At 40.7% G+C, this 18,266-nt stretch overlaps 1 protein-coding gene across 7 annotated transcripts in view; it reads left to right on the forward strand.

Annotated features, from left to right (window-relative positions):
• LOC104138469 (mucosa-associated lymphoid tissue lymphoma translocation protein 1) overlaps positions 1 to 14,419 on the forward strand; it is a 47,821-nt gene extending 33,402 nt beyond the window's left edge. For all 7 annotated transcript variants that reach the window (XM_068924918.1, XM_068924919.1, XM_068924920.1 and 4 more), the window contains 7 exons: positions 606 to 783; positions 2,161 to 2,235; positions 3,341 to 3,468; positions 7,295 to 7,444; positions 8,638 to 8,795; positions 9,637 to 9,762; positions 10,878 to 14,419. In XM_068924918.1, coding sequence (XP_068781019.1) covers positions 606 to 783; positions 2,161 to 2,235; positions 3,341 to 3,468; positions 7,295 to 7,444; positions 8,638 to 8,795; positions 9,637 to 9,762; positions 10,878 to 11,342 — 1,280 coding nt within the window. In that variant the 3' untranslated portion in view covers positions 11,343 to 14,419. The remainder of the gene's footprint in view (positions 1 to 605; positions 784 to 2,160; positions 2,236 to 3,340; positions 3,469 to 7,294; positions 7,445 to 8,637; positions 8,796 to 9,636; positions 9,763 to 10,877) is intronic.
• The last annotated feature ends 3,847 nt before the right edge of the window (positions 14,420 to 18,266 follow it).

The following is an 18,266-nucleotide window of genomic DNA, read 5'->3' on the forward strand; positions in this document are numbered from 1 at the left end:
ATTCTAAGAATTGTCAGTGGTAACAGTAGGTAAAAATTTTCAGAGGAGATTACAGCATCTTTCAAGCAAAAAAAAAAATTCCGGTAACACTGTTTGGGGTTATCTTTTTCTCTCTATAAAATCTGCACTAACTCGCTACTACTCACAGCTTTGTAATTGCACACGTGGAGAAGCTGTTTCCAGTAGGCGCAGTCCCTTGCTCATAGCTGGGAGTTCTGGCATGTAGAACACAATTGGTTATTTCTGTTAGAGGCTGTAACTACTTAAAGCATTTTTAAGAGTTGTTCTGTTTAGCTGTCTTTGATTACATGTGCCATTATACAGTAAGTATTTGAATGATCTTATTTCATGAGCAAAAACTTTTATTTTTATGTCTGTGTATTATGAGGTTGATGTTATCCTTGTATTTTTCCTTCCTTCCTTCCTGTATTAGCAAAGGCATATCAATACAGAAAAACTGCTTAGAGTAGCTTAAATGATCTTCCTCTCCCACAGGCGCATGCTGTGGACACAGCGTGTGCAACCATGGCCGTGCTAACGTGTTGGAAATGTTCTAATATACTTTTGGAACTGTGTTTTCAATCCCATCTATTTTGACCTCTCAGGTTTGTTATACTACGCTGGCCATGGCTACGAAAACTATGGAAACAGTTTCATGGTCCCTATTGATGCTCCAAATCCCTACCGGTCTGCAAACTGTCTGTGTGTGCAGAACGTCCTCAAGCTGATGCAGGAAAAAGAGACAGGACTCAATGTATTCCTACTGGATATGTGTCGGAAAAGGTAGAACTAATCCAATCTGATCGTTCATGAATAGTGAAAACTAACATTACATGTTTGAGAGGCATTTTTGCTTCATGAGGTAGAGAGGAGGTATAGTGACTGTAGTTTTGGGAACAAACTGTGAAGTTCAGTTTATTCACCCAAGCAATAGATCTGGATCTACTTTAAAAAAGGAAAAATAACCGGCTACTTTGGGAAAATAGCAGGGAAGCTTGGGAGAAAGCTGATCTTCAAGCTGAGGAGAGGACTTTCATCTAGACTGAGAATTCAGCGTCCTTGAAAGCTCATGGTTCTGAGAATTCACAGCCTGGACCCTCTAAAGTCCATAGGAGGCATTCGTAGGCTTACGTTGCCTTTGGCCCCAGATGGAAACGTGAAGCTAGTGATCCTGCTTTCTGTTTCCACATGCAGATACTTGCCTCTTGATTTGAATGAGATTTATTTCTGCTTCTTGTTTTTAATTGTTTGTTTCCTTAAAAGTTACAAAGTGTCAGCCTTGTTAGTTAAAAGTGAAGTTAGGCATCTTACAGAAGAAAAATGAATATTTTACCTTGTCTTTTTAACCATCTTTATCATTACAGGGAGGAAGGAGAATCCATATGATCAAAGGCATGTTAGTTTGACAGAAGGCCTGAAGTGAAGTACTTATTTTAGAACTCTTAAGAGGCATGGATTTTGTGGACTGCTTTTATGCTGGGGAAATTGTGTGTTTATTTAGAGCTTAAAATTGAACTGGTTCAGCAGATTTTTCTAAACAAAGTACTGTTTTCTTTCACTATTAAGAGAAGATAAATGTTGTGCCTGATTCAGCTTGCACTTGAAATCAGCTCTTCAGTCAGCGCTTCTGAAAGTCGGTCTCTAAGGACCATCTATGTTTCGTAATAGAAAATTGCTAGTGCCTTCGTATTTGCAGAGCCTGTAAACTTCACTGCTAATGAAATGCCCGTGATCCAATTCAGCTTCACAATCTGCTGTGCGAATAGAAAATATTGCCGCAGAACCCATGTGTCAACTTTGCAGACACCAGGTTTTCAAGGAAAGAATTCAAATACTTTTCATTGTGGCCTAAAACGGCTAGTCGTCAGAGACGTTTTTGCAGAGACTGTTGCCAAATTCAATACTGGTTAATGCAGCATGCCCTCGTTAGTGTGCCCTCGTCTGGATAATGCATGAATGCCTGGCTGTGTCTTTGCAGTCTTTTCATGAAGAGTTTTGATGATGCTGGTTTTTTTGTCTTTAGCTGTCAGGATTCTTTCAGAGTTGTAAAAGGGACAAAATACTGTGTTTCTGAACTAAGCTGTTGGTATTTTGAACAACTGTAGAGTTTGTTACTGTTATTATTTCTCAAAGCTTTTTTTATGTTTCTATTTATTACAGAAATGAATTTGATGACACAATTCTCATCTTAGATGCTCTGAAGGTTACAGCCAACATTGTTTTTGGATATGCAACGTAAGGAAACCTTTTTTCTTGCTGCGTCACAGGGATTTTGAAGCCAGAAGAGACCACCAAGATTGTATAGCTAATCTTTTAGAGAAAAATGCAGATTATGGTGTTAAAGGGGCAATAACTTATCCTTGTATGTATCTCTCACTGTCTTTTTGACTTCATTCCTCGAATCATTCAAGTCGCCCTGGAATGTCAGGGAGGCATCTAGAAGCCAGCCGACTAGAAATGCGTGTTTGCTGATTTCCATTAAATGGTACTCTCGTTCGGATATAGTCTAACGCCAGCGATAGAACTGTGTCAGCAGCTCAGAAGTTGCTGAACAGTGTTTCTGATTTTTATTTTAATAGTTAATTGTAGGAATGCTCTAATTATAATCTAAATACTATGTATCAGGGATTGAAAATCACAGAGGAGGAAAAAACAGAGTTTACCCACACACCCATAATGCTAATTTGTGGGGTGTCTCTCTCATTATGTCCTGTATGTTGCTAATGGTATTTACCAGTCTGTAGCTGTGCCCAAGGTCCAGTACTGTGGAGCAGTTGAGCTGTAACCTACATGCTGCACGCTATGTGGTCATGTGCCTCCTGTGTTAATACAAATTAAATTTCTCGAACACGTAGGTGTTAAAAATCCAAAGAAATTATTGGAAGAGGGGCTTATAGATTGACTGCTGCTTTTCCTTTTCTAGGTATAAAGAAAAAAAGCTGCAACTGCAATTGAAATTATTTGGAGAGGTTACTTATGCTGAAATTTAAATAACCTTTCACTATTAGTTTTCAAATGAAATGCAAAAGCTATTTCCTAGAAATAGTCCAGAGCTTTAATAGTTTTCTATGAGCAGTTTAAGCTCCTCATATAAACTGAATTTGATATCATCTCTGGCATGGTTTTGTTGTAAGTGTGAAATCTTCCCACATGAATTGTTTGCAAATGAACATTGCAATGCTACAAAGAGCAGGCCAGCTGCAGTCAGTCTGGGCAAGGTTTTCTAACCGTAGGATTTCCACGTTCCCAAACATAACTTTACTCCATTTGTCCTCATGTTGATCTTAAGTCATACAACATTTATAATGTCTTTCTCTGTCTGATATTGGTGATATCATAGGTGCCAAGGAGCAGAAGCTTTTGAAATTCAGCAGTCTGGGTTAGCCAATGGAATTTTCATGAAGTTCTTGAAGGAGCGTTTGTTAGAAGACAAGAAGATTACTGTACTGCTGGATGAAGTTGCGGAAGGTGAACTCTAGCTTAATGCATTAACTGTCTTCTCAGCCTGCATTATTTAAACACTTCCTTGCTTAACTGTCGTTTTTCTTGTACAGGAAACGTGTTACTCTGCTTTAAGCTCTGCCTTATTGCATTTTGTTAAAACGTCAGCTTTACCTAGAGGGGGGTGCTGTTAGGCAGCAGATGAACAGTTTACCGTTTGTGAAGAGATCTGAGCTTCTTTAAGATAGTGATAGATCAATATTATACTCTTCTTTCTGGTATACCTCTCTGCATGACAAACTGCTTGCTCTGAAGTGTTTTTCCGCATGGAGCTTTGAATTGTCCATCCACTAAAACTACTCTTCTGTCTTGTGGTATCTGATGCTTCTGGTGGTCCACTCATTTCCATGTTCATTTCAATGATCAGCTGAGTGCTACCTACCTCAAAGTATGTTACCGTGATGATAATTATTTGCTCTTTATCAAAGAGTGTAAGTGTACTACAAAGGGCAATCCACTGTTTTCGTGGACTCTGTTCAGTTATTGTCTCCTATAATTGACATGAGAAGCAGCAAAATGAAAACTACTGAAAGAAAACGTATTGCTTCTGTGCAAGCATTTCCTCAGAGCACAGAAGAATAGATGCAGCCATTAACAAAGAGCTATCTGTATGTTATCCCATTATTTGCAGGTAAATCATTGTCCTTTTGAATAAAGGCACTGTCTGGCTTCCTAACATTAGGGAGTTCAGATCTACATAATCAACCGAGTTCTGCTGTGGCTTCCAATATACTTGGTGGGACGACAGGTCTGTAGCGGAAGCCAGAATTTGGCCTAATCTGTCTTTTGGCTCCAAAAAGCAGAAGAAAATACAAAAGGCTCCTAAATGCACAGCAGAGTTGTCAGCTGGACAGACTGCTGAAAATGGGAGGCAAAGATTAAAACGATAGAACTTCTGTCAGTGCTCTAGCGAGGAAAAGTTGACTAGCTAAAATATAAGCATGCAATCTGTATCAAACGAATAGCAGTAGGAATCCAGCATACCAGCAGGATGTGAACTGCAATGGTGCTTCTTAGTCACCATTTCTTTGTTTGTCTGGCTTTTCTTCCTTGTCTTTTTCCTTTTTGTTGATATGTTGCTTGACTAGATCTCATTTAAAAAAAAAAAAAAAAAACAAAACCTTACTGTTCATATTTTCAGTGTTACCTATTAAACTTTTCATGAATTTTCTGTGAAAAGTTTAATAAAGCTTATTTTCTTCAGAAGAAGATGTCAAAATTATTCTGAAGAAAAATAAATGAGATCTGTAGATGTTAAGACTAAAATATTTATCTCAAAACTTAGAGTTGAAATTGATTTTTTTTTGCATGGGGAGATATGTTTTTCTTTTGCAAGACTGCTGTCCTGCAATGCAGTCAAGCAGAGTGCTTTTTGCATTAAGAGTTGTACTTTTCGTTTGCTTATAGTAGCACGCACTTTTGCCATTACCTAAATGCAAAGGAAGAATTGGAGGAATTGCTTTCCTCTCCTTTGCAGTAGTAGAAACTAGAGCTAGCTGTAGCTGTGTTTCCTTGAAGCCTTCCCAAAGCTCTAGTAAAGCTCCACCTGCTAGATGCTCACTAGCTGTACCTAGGCCCAGATGCATTAGGCCAGCATTACTGAAACTCTGTGTTGAAGTAGGCCCCATCGTTCGTTTCCTCCATCTTTCTTGCCTTTTGAGACATTCTGACTAGTCACTTTTTGTGGAAAGTGAACCTCATAATCCACCCAAACCAGCATCAATGCTGTCGTTAGGTATTTAAACATGAATGCCCTACATTCTCCAATCATCAGCCTGTTCAAGGCAGGAGTAGGAGCAGAAACGGACACCTACTGACATTTTTGTAGTGGCCACAGACCAATCACTGTTTCCACTAGTATAAGAAGTTTACAAATTGTATACTGGACAAGCATGCAAAAACATTCTCCTCACCCTCTTTCCCCTCTCTCCCTTTTTGTCACTGTTTTTGAGTATTCTTAAGTGGATCAGTATCGTCTGAGGTTTTTTCCTCTTTCTTTTTTGTTCATGGCTTCTCTGTTAGAACGTGACACAGTCCTGCCTGTAGCCACGCTCCCTAAACTTCCTCAAACGTCATGCAAAATATGATTGAGCATCCTTTATTGTTTAGTCTGTACTATCACATTAACGTCACATGCTCTAGATAGCCCAGCACATGACCCATTACTTAATTACCTCATTCTTCTTGGACTCACAGTAGAGAGAAAGATTGATTTGCCATGGGGGAGAGTATGAAGGCAGCATCTGTTGGGATTTGGAACGGAAGTTAGTGTCCCAACAGCGAGACAAGGGAAGAAGGAGGGAGATCATGTAGGAGGCAGGGGACAGTTGAGGACTGTGCTGAACGAAATTCAGAGGCGATGCGTAGCGCTCCAGCTGTGTGAGGGTTCCACGTAATCAAATGGAGAAAGAGGGTCTGCAGCAGTTGCTGCAGTCAGCTTGTGTGTGTGCATTTGTAAGTATGAGGACAAATTAGATCAGGCAACAGGGATGGTATCACTGTTGTCAGTATTACCAGGGATTGGGTTTTAGCAAGTACGTTGGTACAGTGCTAACGTGTGAACGTGTTCCAAAGGAATGTTCAGACTCAGAAAGCTCAGGCAGAGTCACCTAGAAAACAGGTTGCCCAGGACCATGTCCAATCAGGTTTTGAGTATCTTCAGGGACAGAGACTCTACGGCCTGTCTAGGCAACCTGTTCCAGTGCTCAGTCATCCTCACTGTAAAAAAGTTTTTCCTTGGATTCAGACAGAGCTTCCTGTGTTTCAGCTTGTGCCCATTGCCTCTTGTCCCATCGTGGAGCACCACTGAAAACAGTCTGACTCTCTTCTTTACACCCTCCCTTCAGATATTTATACACATTGCCCCTAAGCCTTCTCTTCAGGCTAAACAATCCCAGCCTCCCCTCACTATGTCAGATGCTTCAATCCTTTAATCATCTTTGTGGCCCTTCACTGGACTCGTTCCAGTAACTCCGTCTCTTATATTGGGAGCCCAGCACTGGACGCAGCACTCCAGGTGTGGCCTTACCAGGGCTGAGGGGACAGATTACCTCCCTTGACCTGTTGGCGATGCTTCTCCTAATGCAGCCCAGGATGCTGTTGGCCTTCTTTGTGGTGAGGGTGCGTTGTTGGTCCATGTCCAAACTGTTGTCCGCCAGGACCCCCGGGGACTTTTTTGCAGAGCAGTCTTCCAGCTGGTTGGCCCCCAGCCTGTATTGGTGCATGGGTTTATTCCTCCCCAGGTCCAGGATTTTGCACTTGCCTTTATTGAACTTCATGAGGTTCCTCTCTGGCCATCTCTCCAGCCTGTCAAGGTCCCTCTGAATTGCGGTGCAACTGTGTGGTGTATTAGCCTCTCCTCCCAGCTCCTTAATGAAGGTATTGAACAGTATCAACCCCTGGGGTACTGCACTTGTTACTGGCCTCCAGCTTATTGCATTCTTTAGAAATCACCTCCGATGATATTATTCACATGCTTATAAGTAGTCATATAAATTACAAGCTTGCTGAATCAGAGCCATAATATTGCTTGAAGCAATTTTGAAAAATGTGTGAGCGTCCTGAAAAGCGCACAAGCAAAACCCTCAGAATTCTTGTGAGATATCCGCATACTGCTTTAGCCTTGAATGAATGAACAACCGAGAAAGGAATACTTCTGAAAATGCACATTTACGTGGAAGTCCTGACTCTGTCGTCATCGTAGTGAGCAGGCAGCTTTGTAGTGATATAGTTAATTTGGTTAGAATTTCCACAGCATTGATTTTGAGAGAAGTTATTTCCATCTTATTTTTAGATATGGGCAAGTGTCACCTTACCAAAGGCAAGCAAGCTTTGGAGATCCGCAGCAGTTTGTCTGAGAAAAGGGCATTAACTGATGCCATTCAACAAACGGTATCTTCTGCAGAGTCCCTGGCACGGAATCTACAGTGGGCCAAAGCTCATGGTACAGTACAGTCTACTTTTAGATGATCCTACTTGCAAGGTGGGAATTTCATACTAGGATGTTACATCACTTGAACTAAAACGGTTCTCTCAAAAATATGAGGATGTACTTCTTACTAATCTCTAGTTCATAGAAATATTTTTTTTTGTGGGCTGTAATGCTGAATAGAAATAGAAGAAATTCAGGTTCATATCTGAATTTTCATTAGTATTTTCAGATCTCAAACGTTCTTGGGTTGGGGGTTACCTCTACATGAGATTGTAATGAAAAACATGACATCCAGAGTTTAAGACCAACAAACACAATAGGGGACACTTATGATGTCCGCCTCTGGGATAGTCACCCTATGCTCTGTTTATATTTGTGACGTTTCTAGGTGATTTTGTGACGTTTCTAGGACATTAATAATCTCATTCTAAAGCACCTAAAATCACTAGGTGACCTGTGCAGTAAAAAATGGCCTCTACAGTGATGGAAGTGGAGTTTTTAGATAAATACAAGTGAAACAGGTATAAGGTATATCTATGTTAATGTTGTTGCAGTATAACAATTCCTCTAAAAATATACACTTCACGTGGGAGTAGAAAATCAGTACAGAGCATACAGTCACAAAGTGTTGATCGTTGAGCACTCGTAGACATCTTCCTATGGTTTGAGCAAGATACAAATTATAAAGAAGTGCTGTGGACTAGGATTTGTGAATGTGTACAGAGGCTATGGAAGGAAAAAGAGTGAACCTGAATTTTTTTGTTCTGCTGTCAAATTCAAAGGTTCGTAAAATGTTATAACTGTGACTATTGTATGTTGGAAGTATACTTCATCAACCTTGCTAGTTTGATTAAAGATGCAACATGAACAAATTCTTGGGGCAATAAGCTATATTCTAGCCACCTTAAACGTTGCTGTGCTAGTTGCACAGAGATTGGAAGAAAACCTGTGAAGTGGAATTTGAGGAGTCGGCTCTCCAAAGTAGTGTCAGTCAGTTGGCGTGTGATACTGCACGTAGAAAGCAGTATTGCTGCCTGGTTAGCTTCTAGTAGTTGCTTCAGTACAAATACCTAAGTGATAGATAGAGGAGGGCAGGAAGAAGAGGTCTATACCTTTAAAACGTTTGAATATTTCAAAAAAAAAAATTTAAAAACCACATATGTTAAGTTGCATTTGAATTGTAATAATGTGTTATTTATTTGCAGAGCTTCCAGAAAGCATGTATCTTGAATTCAAATGTGGAGTTCAGATTCAGTTGGGTTTTGCTGCAGAGTTTTCCAATGTTATGATAATCTACACGCGGATAGTAAAGAAGCCACCTGAAATAGTAGTTTGCAGAGCCTATGTTACAGACTTCGCGCTCGTAAGTGCTTCCTATTGGCGTTTCAGTGATCTCTGCCCACTTGTTGTCTAGTTGACAAGAGTCTGGTCTGTCCATGTCAGACGGCACCTTTCATAATAAAATTAGTGTAAAATGTTAAAACCAGGTGCGCATGTGTATACATCTGTATATATGAATATCTATATCAATATGTAAAAATGAATCTCTGATGATCTTTTTCAGTCTCCTTTGCTTTTCACCATCTAATATCCAGTACTTATGTGTAATTAAACAAGTTTAGTGTCAGTAGTCCCTATGGGAGCTGAGAACAAATATCTCTTGCAGGACAAGGTTTATTAGGCTTTAGTTTTACAGTTCTTTGCACCTGGGTAGACCCCTCTCCAGTTCCACTGACATTACTCAGCTGAGCAGTGTGAAGTGAAGGATGAGAGTAAAACCGAAAGAAAGGGGCGGAAAACGTTCTTTCTGTAAAGCGCTTAGTACACTGCTGATGCTTTATAAATAAAATCTGATGCTTGATAAATAAAATATCTGAGTTAATGTGAATAATAAATGTATGTATTTATAGCCCAGAGAATTACTGGTATGGTACTTTATTTCATAGTAGGATTTAGGTAACAGAAACCAACCTTTAAGGAAGCACAGCAACTTCGAAAGGAAGCATCAGCAAAAGAGGGTAACCTAAACAAATATAACCTCTTTTGCCTGTGATTAACGACGGTTTTAGCAGCTTTTCCAGGTTATTCAAGACTGGTGTTTTCCTTCCTTTTAACAAGAAGAAAATGCTGACATCGATAAAGGAAATGCTCCTAACCATTTTAGAACTGAACTCAATTCAATTCTCTCTCCTTTCTTGGAATAGGACCTGGATGTGGATCCTAAAGAGGCCAATAAGGGAACTCCTGAGGAAACTGGAAGCTATTTAGTATCAAAGGACCTTCCCAAACACTGTCTCTACACCAGGCTAAGTTCACTGCAAAAGCTAAAGGTTAATATATTTGTGAAGATCGCTTTGTGCACATTGTGGGGATGTTTTTATGTCCTGTAGCTCAATGAGAATTTAGAGTTGTGTCTGAGGAAGTCATCAGTAGGAGATGAAAATGACCTACATCATCTCCTTCAATTCCAACGTGTGCCCTTGGGCATATAGTTTTTAAAGGCTTCTCACTTTAGCATACCATGGCACCGTAAGTTTATTTCTGTATCGCTATGTTGTGAACATCTGTGCTGGACATCACTTGGTATGTCATCCCCAACATTTCTGGCAGATGGTGAAATATAAATGCTTCTAGAAATAAAACTGTCGGGTAAGCAAGTATTAACCAAAAGAGATACTCAGATAAACAAGTTCTGAGGTACTTCCAGATAGTAAAGGGGGCATTAGATTAATTTTACTGTCATCCCTGACAAACAGGTACGTTTGTGAGGGGGTTCTCTTGCTGTCCTTGCCTGCAGTAGTAGGATACCAGATTTTCTAGCGAGTGAGATACCTTGTGCGCTTAGACTGAAACGAGATTCAAGTCTCCTACTTGCATCTCCTGTACAGGGATAGGTTGATTTGGATTACCTAAGTTTTAAGTGGAATTTGAAGCAGTAGAAGGAAATTGGACCTTGAATAAGCATAGAATGCACCTAATTCCTTCATAGCTTATGGTGACTAGCCTGAAGAGCTATAAGAACAGTACGGTCTGGCAGAAGCATCTAATGTCTGTCACGTGGGTCAAGGAGGAAAATGGGGAAAATAACCTTAAAAAGACCAGGAAAAGTGCGTCAGGGTGAGAGACCATTGGAGATAGCTGACTACTTTTGTAGTGTAAGCAGAGTTCGCAGGAACTTTATGATGAATAGACTCCTTTTGCTATCCCACTGAGTTCTCAGGTGTATTAAGCAGCATCAGTCCAGAACCTCCGCCTTTCTCATCGTATGTATGTAGTTGAAGAGGTTAACAGTCTTGCTTAGTGTGTGTCTTTAGCTCCTAAAAAGGTTGATTTCCTTCTCCAGTAAATTATCCCTCTAGAGAAGTTTACTGTGTTGGTTATTCGGAGGAAGTATAACCTCTTTTTTTTTTTTTTTTTCTTCCCCTCCACCCCCCCCCTATTGCAGGAGCACTTGATTTTCACTGTTTGTCTGCACTATGAGTATCCGGGAATAGAAGAAACAATGGATGAAAGGAAGGAAGTTAATGTTGGGAAGCCCCTTATTGCTAAATTAGGCCTTCATCATGGATTCAAAAATAATAGCTGTCTTCAGACCTGTTGCGTAGCCAATAACCCTTTTCATAAACAAGTGGAATCAAGTCCAGTGACAACTAAATACTACTTACCTAGTCACCACAGACCAAATTCCTGTCCGGGGGTTTATCATCCGAACACTGTTTGTTCAGACAGCATGAGACAACCAGAGGCATGTTCTTGCAACGGGACTTCAAGCATGTTAACTTCAAGACACAAAGTACAGAATTACTCATCCCCTGTGGAAAGGAGTAACATACCGATAGAGACAACTGATGACACCGTTGAACTAGAATTCCTTCTTTCTGACAGCCTCAGATTCTCTAAACAGCAATAGCTGTAATGTGTGCGGAATGGATCAGTTTCATTCTTGAACTGGTGAACAGCCACGCTTTATCTATCTTCTAGAGTTTGGGGTCTTTGTGACAAAGGGATTAGAGTGTCTAGAGATGGTACTGAGGTTGAGGGTGTGATGTAGGTTGGTCTGTTTTACTCTCAGGGAAAACTTCTCAGATCCAAAGAGACAAAACTAGACTGATAGATTTAGGAATAAAAAAGCATGACTTATATATTTTCTCCTACCATTTGAAGTTTGATGCAGGTAAAAACCTGAACCCCTCCGAGTTCCCCATTCCATGAACTGGGAGGCAAACAGCTGAAGCACAGAGAGGCAAGCATGCATCCCTGGGAGGAAGCTGCCTGTCTCTGTTAGGGAGAGAATGCACATTACCCTGGTGCTAGTGTCAGAGTCTCTCCTGAGAGGGTAAAGCCTTGGATCTTCACCGCTGCTTCTCCTACAGTACCTATTGGCATTATAAGATTTACTGTAAACCTATGTTTCCTGAAACCTGTGTTTTCAGTTGACAGAGGAATGGCTCATCCTACACAAAAACAAAATGACCGTGTGTTAGTAGTCAGAGGGAAAACATTGACACAAGTAAGCAGGAAAAGGAATTTCCATGTTCTGTATGCTTTAACTTGATTTTTAAAAATCTGTTAGCCACAAAATGATAAATACACATTTCTCTTCTGCCTTTCAGTTTCAGTTGTTTGATATCCAGGTATTTTCATACATACTGCATTAAAATAAGATTTTCTGTATTAGTGTATGTTATAATTGCCTCCTGTTGAGCATATAAGATAATACCTAATGTAAATTACCTGAGCAGAGAAGGAGTTTTTCCAGAAGTGAAGATTTGGTGAGCGTTTTAATATTCCAGTGTAAAAAATCATGTCTCTTGCAATCCTCAGTTTCCTTTCCTCCTCATGCATGTATGACGATCAGTCATCGACACTCTGCTCCCTTGGAGGTAGCTAATAATCAGCTTCTATTGCATTCTGCTTTCTCCTCTCTGGTCAGATGTCCAATATTTGGTAGAAGCTGACAGATGGATGAAGAGCAGTGCAGGGAAAACAAAACATGTGAGGTGGAAAGAGGAACTGGGACAATAAACTGGCACTATCACTTTTCAAGGGCATTAGATTGCAAATTATCAGAAGGAACAAAGTCACAGATTCATCCTGTGGTGGATTGCTCTCATGAAAATCTTTCTTCTGTGTCACATATTTTAAGATATTTATTGATCTGATTTATGGAAAGGTGGTCTTCTGTTCAGGATGAACGATAAATTGAAATGTGAGATGCGATTAAATACAGGGTTCGTGCTTGTTAAAAGTGCCTCTCTGTCCATAACAAGTGAAGTGATGTGTGGTCAATCTCACAGTAAGACATGCTGAAGACTAAAGCTATTTGGGCAAGATGAATGAAAACTTTGAGGTTCGTCCATCTTAAGTGCAGGGATGATGTTTCTGGGCATCAGCCCTTGCTTTTTTGTGGTGATGTAAAAAGAAAAAAAAAATCCTACTCAGTTCCTTTCCAGGCCAAATTAATGCATATTCTTTCAAATGAAAATGTTGAAGGAAGAGCAGGAAGAGTCTTTTACCCACAACTGTGAAAACCCAAGGTAATTATTCCAGCACACACAAATGGATAAATGCTAAAACTGCTTTAAATGCAGTCTGCAGAAGGTGAAGGGCACTTGCTTCCTTTCACTGCCTGCAACTTACTGTATATCATATTGCAGCTTCTTCTACCTATGTGCATTGGCTCTGGAGCTCAAAAGTGGAGTTCATCTCTCCTTGGACTAGATGTCAAAAGTAAGCTAGTCTTCTAGGACCTCCAGGCTCTAGGACCCAGAATTTCACTATTCAATGCGGAGGCACAGGCACCTTCAGCAGGTAATTGATCCCGTGCTGAGAGATAAATGAACTGCTTGCATGCGATGCTTCATTACTTGGTTGACCAAAGAGAGCGTACGGAGCTAGCTTGGGCTAGCTGCTTGACTTTGGAGATGGCTAAGATTAGATGCGATGAAGGAGTCCATCTGAGGTGACTCGCTTCTAATAGGTACTTGTCTAGGGAAAGGAAGCTGTCAAAATTTTTTGATCTGTTTTCAGGAAAGGGCAGTTCTTGCTTTCAAACTGCTTTGCATATTCAGATTGAATAATTCCATACAAAAAACACGCATTAACTTGTTAAATGTTTGGGTTTGCTTCAAAATAATGAAAAATCTGTTATTCACATATGTGTATTTGGTAATTGGTTTGAGAACATTTGGAGATGTTTTATTTGGTCTTTAAAAGTCTTGGTGCTTGGAAAGGATAAATATTAGTAGTGTGTGAGGTAACTACTGTTCAAGGGAGTTGTATGGGCAGCAGCCTCGCATGCCCTGATAATACTCATAAGCAGCATTGCTTAGATTAAAACTTATTTTTCCCTTAAATTGTTTACCCTTCCTTGAAATAATTTTTGACATTTGGAAAAATCATTGTAGTGCTTTACATTAAATAGGTAGCAAAAAATAGTAATAAAAAAGGAGTAAGAGAATATTTGATTCTCATTGATACGATTGAGAAACCAAACTCGTTCAGCTGAGCATGCTGCCTTCTGGTAGGATCTAGTCTTATACAGCCTTATGGCATTTTGGCTGGACACCTAGGGAGGTGCTATTTGTGGTCATAACAAGTCTAAACCAGCCTGGAGTATTAGCAGAATTGTTGACTAGATCTGTGGATCTTCAAGTTTGTCTGTGCTGAGAGATGGATGTTCCTTGCTAGCAGGTATACATGGATATTAATGTATTTATTTCTATAATGACAGACATGATTGAAGTGATCTGCAAATGAGCTTGATTTTCTAATTTTATTCTTTGGAGGGTATTAGTGAGATACTTTTTAATGCATGAGATGTACCTATGCATTAATTATCCTGGGTAATTGACTTATAAATCAAAATTATAGCTGGAGAAATGATCTAGTACTGTAATTAGCTGACACTTTGTCAACAGTTTTCTAATTTGTACGGAGACTTATTCCTTTTCTTACTATTGAAATAAATTATGGTCCGCAAAAAGATATGTCTGTGCATATGTACTTGCTGTATTTTTGTGTTCCTCCTAGTTTAAAAAAAAAAAAAAAGGATTAAAACAATGCTTATAGTAAGAGTAAAGTTCCCTTTCCTTAAGAAAAAAGAAGGGGAGATCTGAACCGTGAGCTTCAGCTGAAGGTAACCACATCTGTACTCTGGACCTGTACATACTTTTCAAACTGAACTCTCAATGGTGGAGGATAGTTTTTACAAATTTATTTGTCTTCTAACTTCTGATATCCCAATTTTCTTGCTGGTTAAGCCTAAGTGATATTTCTCCATTGTCTCACAAACGTGTCCAAACTGGTTTCAATAATATGTTGTCGAGTTGCTTGAGAAATGTTGATCAAGAAAATGTAATTATTAAACCTTAAAAGGTGTCTGAAGAAAGGCAAGGGGAATCGCTGACTCTTATTTGCATGCTTATCTGCAGGTATACTTCATGAGACAGGAAGGGTTTCCAGGAGCAGTGACGGTACGTGTGTGTGTAACTGTCTCCTGGCAGGAGTTAATACTAACTGTGGGCAGTCAGCCAGGGCGTTATGGAGAACAGCTAGTCAATGTTCTGGGAATTTTCCACTGCTAGAGGGGCCTAGCGTATGTTGATTAGTTTCCAAGTTTTAGTACGTGGTCTGAAACATGAATTTAAAACCATCTTTATTGACCTGCATAGGAACTGGTTGATCTTTGAGGACATACACCTAAAATGCTTGAAACGTAACTATGTTTGAACATGGCAAAGAGAAGACGACTGAATTAATACCATGCTGCTGGAGGGATGGTCCCATGCCTTCCACTGTGCGGGCTGTAGGGCTCACCTGGCCCAGGTGTGAACCAGCTGAGCTCTGAATTGGCTCACTTGAGCGGTCACATGAGTTAAGATCAGTATGATGGAGGATGGGACCACTGGATGGGGTGAGGAGGAAAGGTGGGAGCAGGGCCACCCCTGGGCATGAGCAGGAAGCTGTTAGATTGGCTCAGTGACTTTTAGAACTGAATCCTTAGGAGTGAAAGACGGTCACCTATAGGTGCTTCTGAAAGCATTGCCCACGGTGCTTCTGAGATCGCTCCTTCCCCTTCTCCAGTGCTAAGCACTTAGTCACTGCGAATGTCTGTCACGTTAACGAGCTGCTTGGGGCAGTGATTTCTTTTGCTCCTTAGGGCCCAGCATGGTTGAAATCCAGGGAGAATGTGCTGAAGTCATTAAGATTTAAGCTGCAGGCACTTCTGATGACGTTGTTTATGAGTTTGCCCTCAGCCTCAGCTGGAGTGCTGAAAAGAGGTAGGGCATTTTAAGCAATAGGCCTTTTGAGTTATAGAGACCTAGGATTCATGCTGACTGAGTTTGAGATGCACTAAGTTCCTCAGCAAACTATAATCCGTGAGATCTGATGTCAGTAAGTGGCAGCAGGGGCCTTGCTCATGCTCCGATGTCTGTCTGCCTTCTCTCCTTCTCAGGGAAGGATCACAGCGACAGGGTGCAGCTACTCTCCAGCCGAGCACACCAGGAGAGCGGAAAGGAGCACAAGATCCCCTGTAAAATACGGGAGACAATCCTGCCCGGGACTGCACGCTGCGTCTAGAGTCAGAGTCAGTTCTGCTAGACCCTCACCAGAATTGTTTTACCCGTTTTTAGGTTTGGAGCTAGTTACTGGCAGAACTCCCACCCATGCCGGTAGGATCTGTGGGGGAGAGCTTTGTGGCTCCGACCCCAGGTAGAAAGGGAATGCGCATGGGAAGGCGTTTTCTTAGTGCGTCGTTGCCTTTGGGACCTGCTTTAACTGTTCTGGTCGTTGGTGTTAGGGTGAAATGTTTTGACTCTTTAGGACAAGTTCCAAGAGGCATCCGTTTCCTTTGGCCCATACCCAGCAAAGCACTTTAAAAGTTAAGCATGCATAAATTAAGCCAACGTTTAAATCCTAGTGAAGTCAGTGGGATTAAAATACATGACTAAACTTAGGCATTTGTTCAAGCTCTCTGTCTGGCTTGGGATGCCCTTTCTGAACAGAGGCCTTGGGGTTTTCTTCTGAACTGAAATGTGGTTGTGTGTGGATAATGTTTATTTTTGACTTGAAATATCTGCTAGACTGAGTTAATTTGTTGGCTGCTTTACTCATAGCTTTAGATTTTTGTGTGATTTATTTGTGCATGTGATTTATTTTTGGAAGTCGCATAGATTTGGAAGAAATGCTTCAAGCTCAGGCTTCTCTGGCAAAAGAAGCGTTCCTGCACCTCAGGAAGGCCGTTGCCCTCCTTTCATTCTTCCTCCTCACTCTGCAGTAAATCAGGATAATGTAAATGCAAGAAGCTAGTGTTAATGCAGCATTAAAATTCTGAGACTGTTCCCTTTTTTTTTTTTCTTGGCAAGAGATAGGAACAGGGGAGTATGAGAGGCATATAAAGAAAGACCTTTCCAAAATTAATGGCTTGGGATTCATTTGGCCTTTGGTTTGGCCTTTTAAACTTCATGTCCTTGGCCTTTGCTCACTGTGCTGGCCGTGCCCTTCTCTGATCCACAGAAGAAGGTGCGAGGAGTTCACACTGCGCCAACTGCCACTGGCTTTGGGTAGGCATCCTCTTGTCATCTCTGTGTAGAGGCAAACTACCAAAGGAAATCCATGCGGTTAAAAACAGTGCAACACCTCCTGTTGTGCTATGTGAGCCTCTTTCTCTGTCATTGCACTTCATTTTCTGTTTTCTCCACTTGTGGATAAGTTCCATAGGGCAGAAGATGTCTCGCTGAAAATGCATCAACACTGTAGAATTAAAATGTAGTTGGTAGGTTTAGTAGGGAGAATTCGTACAGTCCTGCATAAATCTACCCCAGCGTGCTTTTAATCGTTTGTCACATGCTAGGAGAATGTCAGAACAGTTGTTATGTTGTGGATCCGTGAAATGGCCAAAATATTTAATTGGAATTCAAGTCCACCCTGGTTACAAGTATTGACTGAAGTGATTCTCTGACCTTGTCTTTGGTACAACTGAGATCTGGAACCGTCTTGTGTTAGAGATTGTTAGCTGGTTTTCCCTGGATTCTTCCATCTAACACCAGAGCTCATGGAAAACAGTTAGTTTCATACCTGATGTTGAGATTGTGGGAAGAAAGTAGCCGAATACGATGGGTTAAGTTTTATCCTTATTTTAGCTCGCTTAGAGCATTGACCTAATGGATTTTGTAATGTTTTCTTTGGACCGTGTGAAACACTGTTAGTTCTCTCAAAATGCAACTAGTTTAACAGCAGGAGGTATTTGGACAGTCCTGGATCAGAGGGAATCAGGCCATCTTTTCAACCACTGGATCCCTTTCCTGCTGCACTCGAGTATTATCCTGGAGCAAAGCACTGTTACCGTTGAATTGGAGAAATATCTAGATCTTCCACAGAAATGGTACCAGTGCATGTACCTTCTATATTTACATAAAGCTCTGCAGGTCACCATATCAGGAAAACAACCTTTTATTGTGAGAGTCCTTAGACTGTCCCAGAAGACCATCTGTGCTATGTAACTCTGCACTAAGTAATCACGAAGAGGTTTCAAGGCAGATTTTGCTGTCTCTGTAGATGTTGCTTTTGTTCGTGCATTAACTGCTCTTGCACGTTCCCTGTCAGCTACTGGATAGCTTTGGCAGTTCTCTCATACGTTAAGCCTCAGGTCTACGTTCATCTTGACATGTATTACAGTCTACTGTAAGTATAACGCATTTCAGTATTAGCCTCTCCCTGCACAGAATTTTAGTTCAGAGTAAGAACTAAACTCACTACTACTCCACCCATTTTTTCAGATATAACATTTTGAGATCCAATGTGTTTGCTATGAATTGCTGATAGGTTTAGA

Source organism: Struthio camelus, chromosome W (genome assembly GCF_040807025.1).
Source record: "Struthio camelus isolate bStrCam1 chromosome W, bStrCam1.hap1, whole genome shotgun sequence".
Lineage (NCBI taxonomy): Eukaryota > Metazoa > Chordata > Aves > Struthioniformes > Struthionidae > Struthio > Struthio camelus.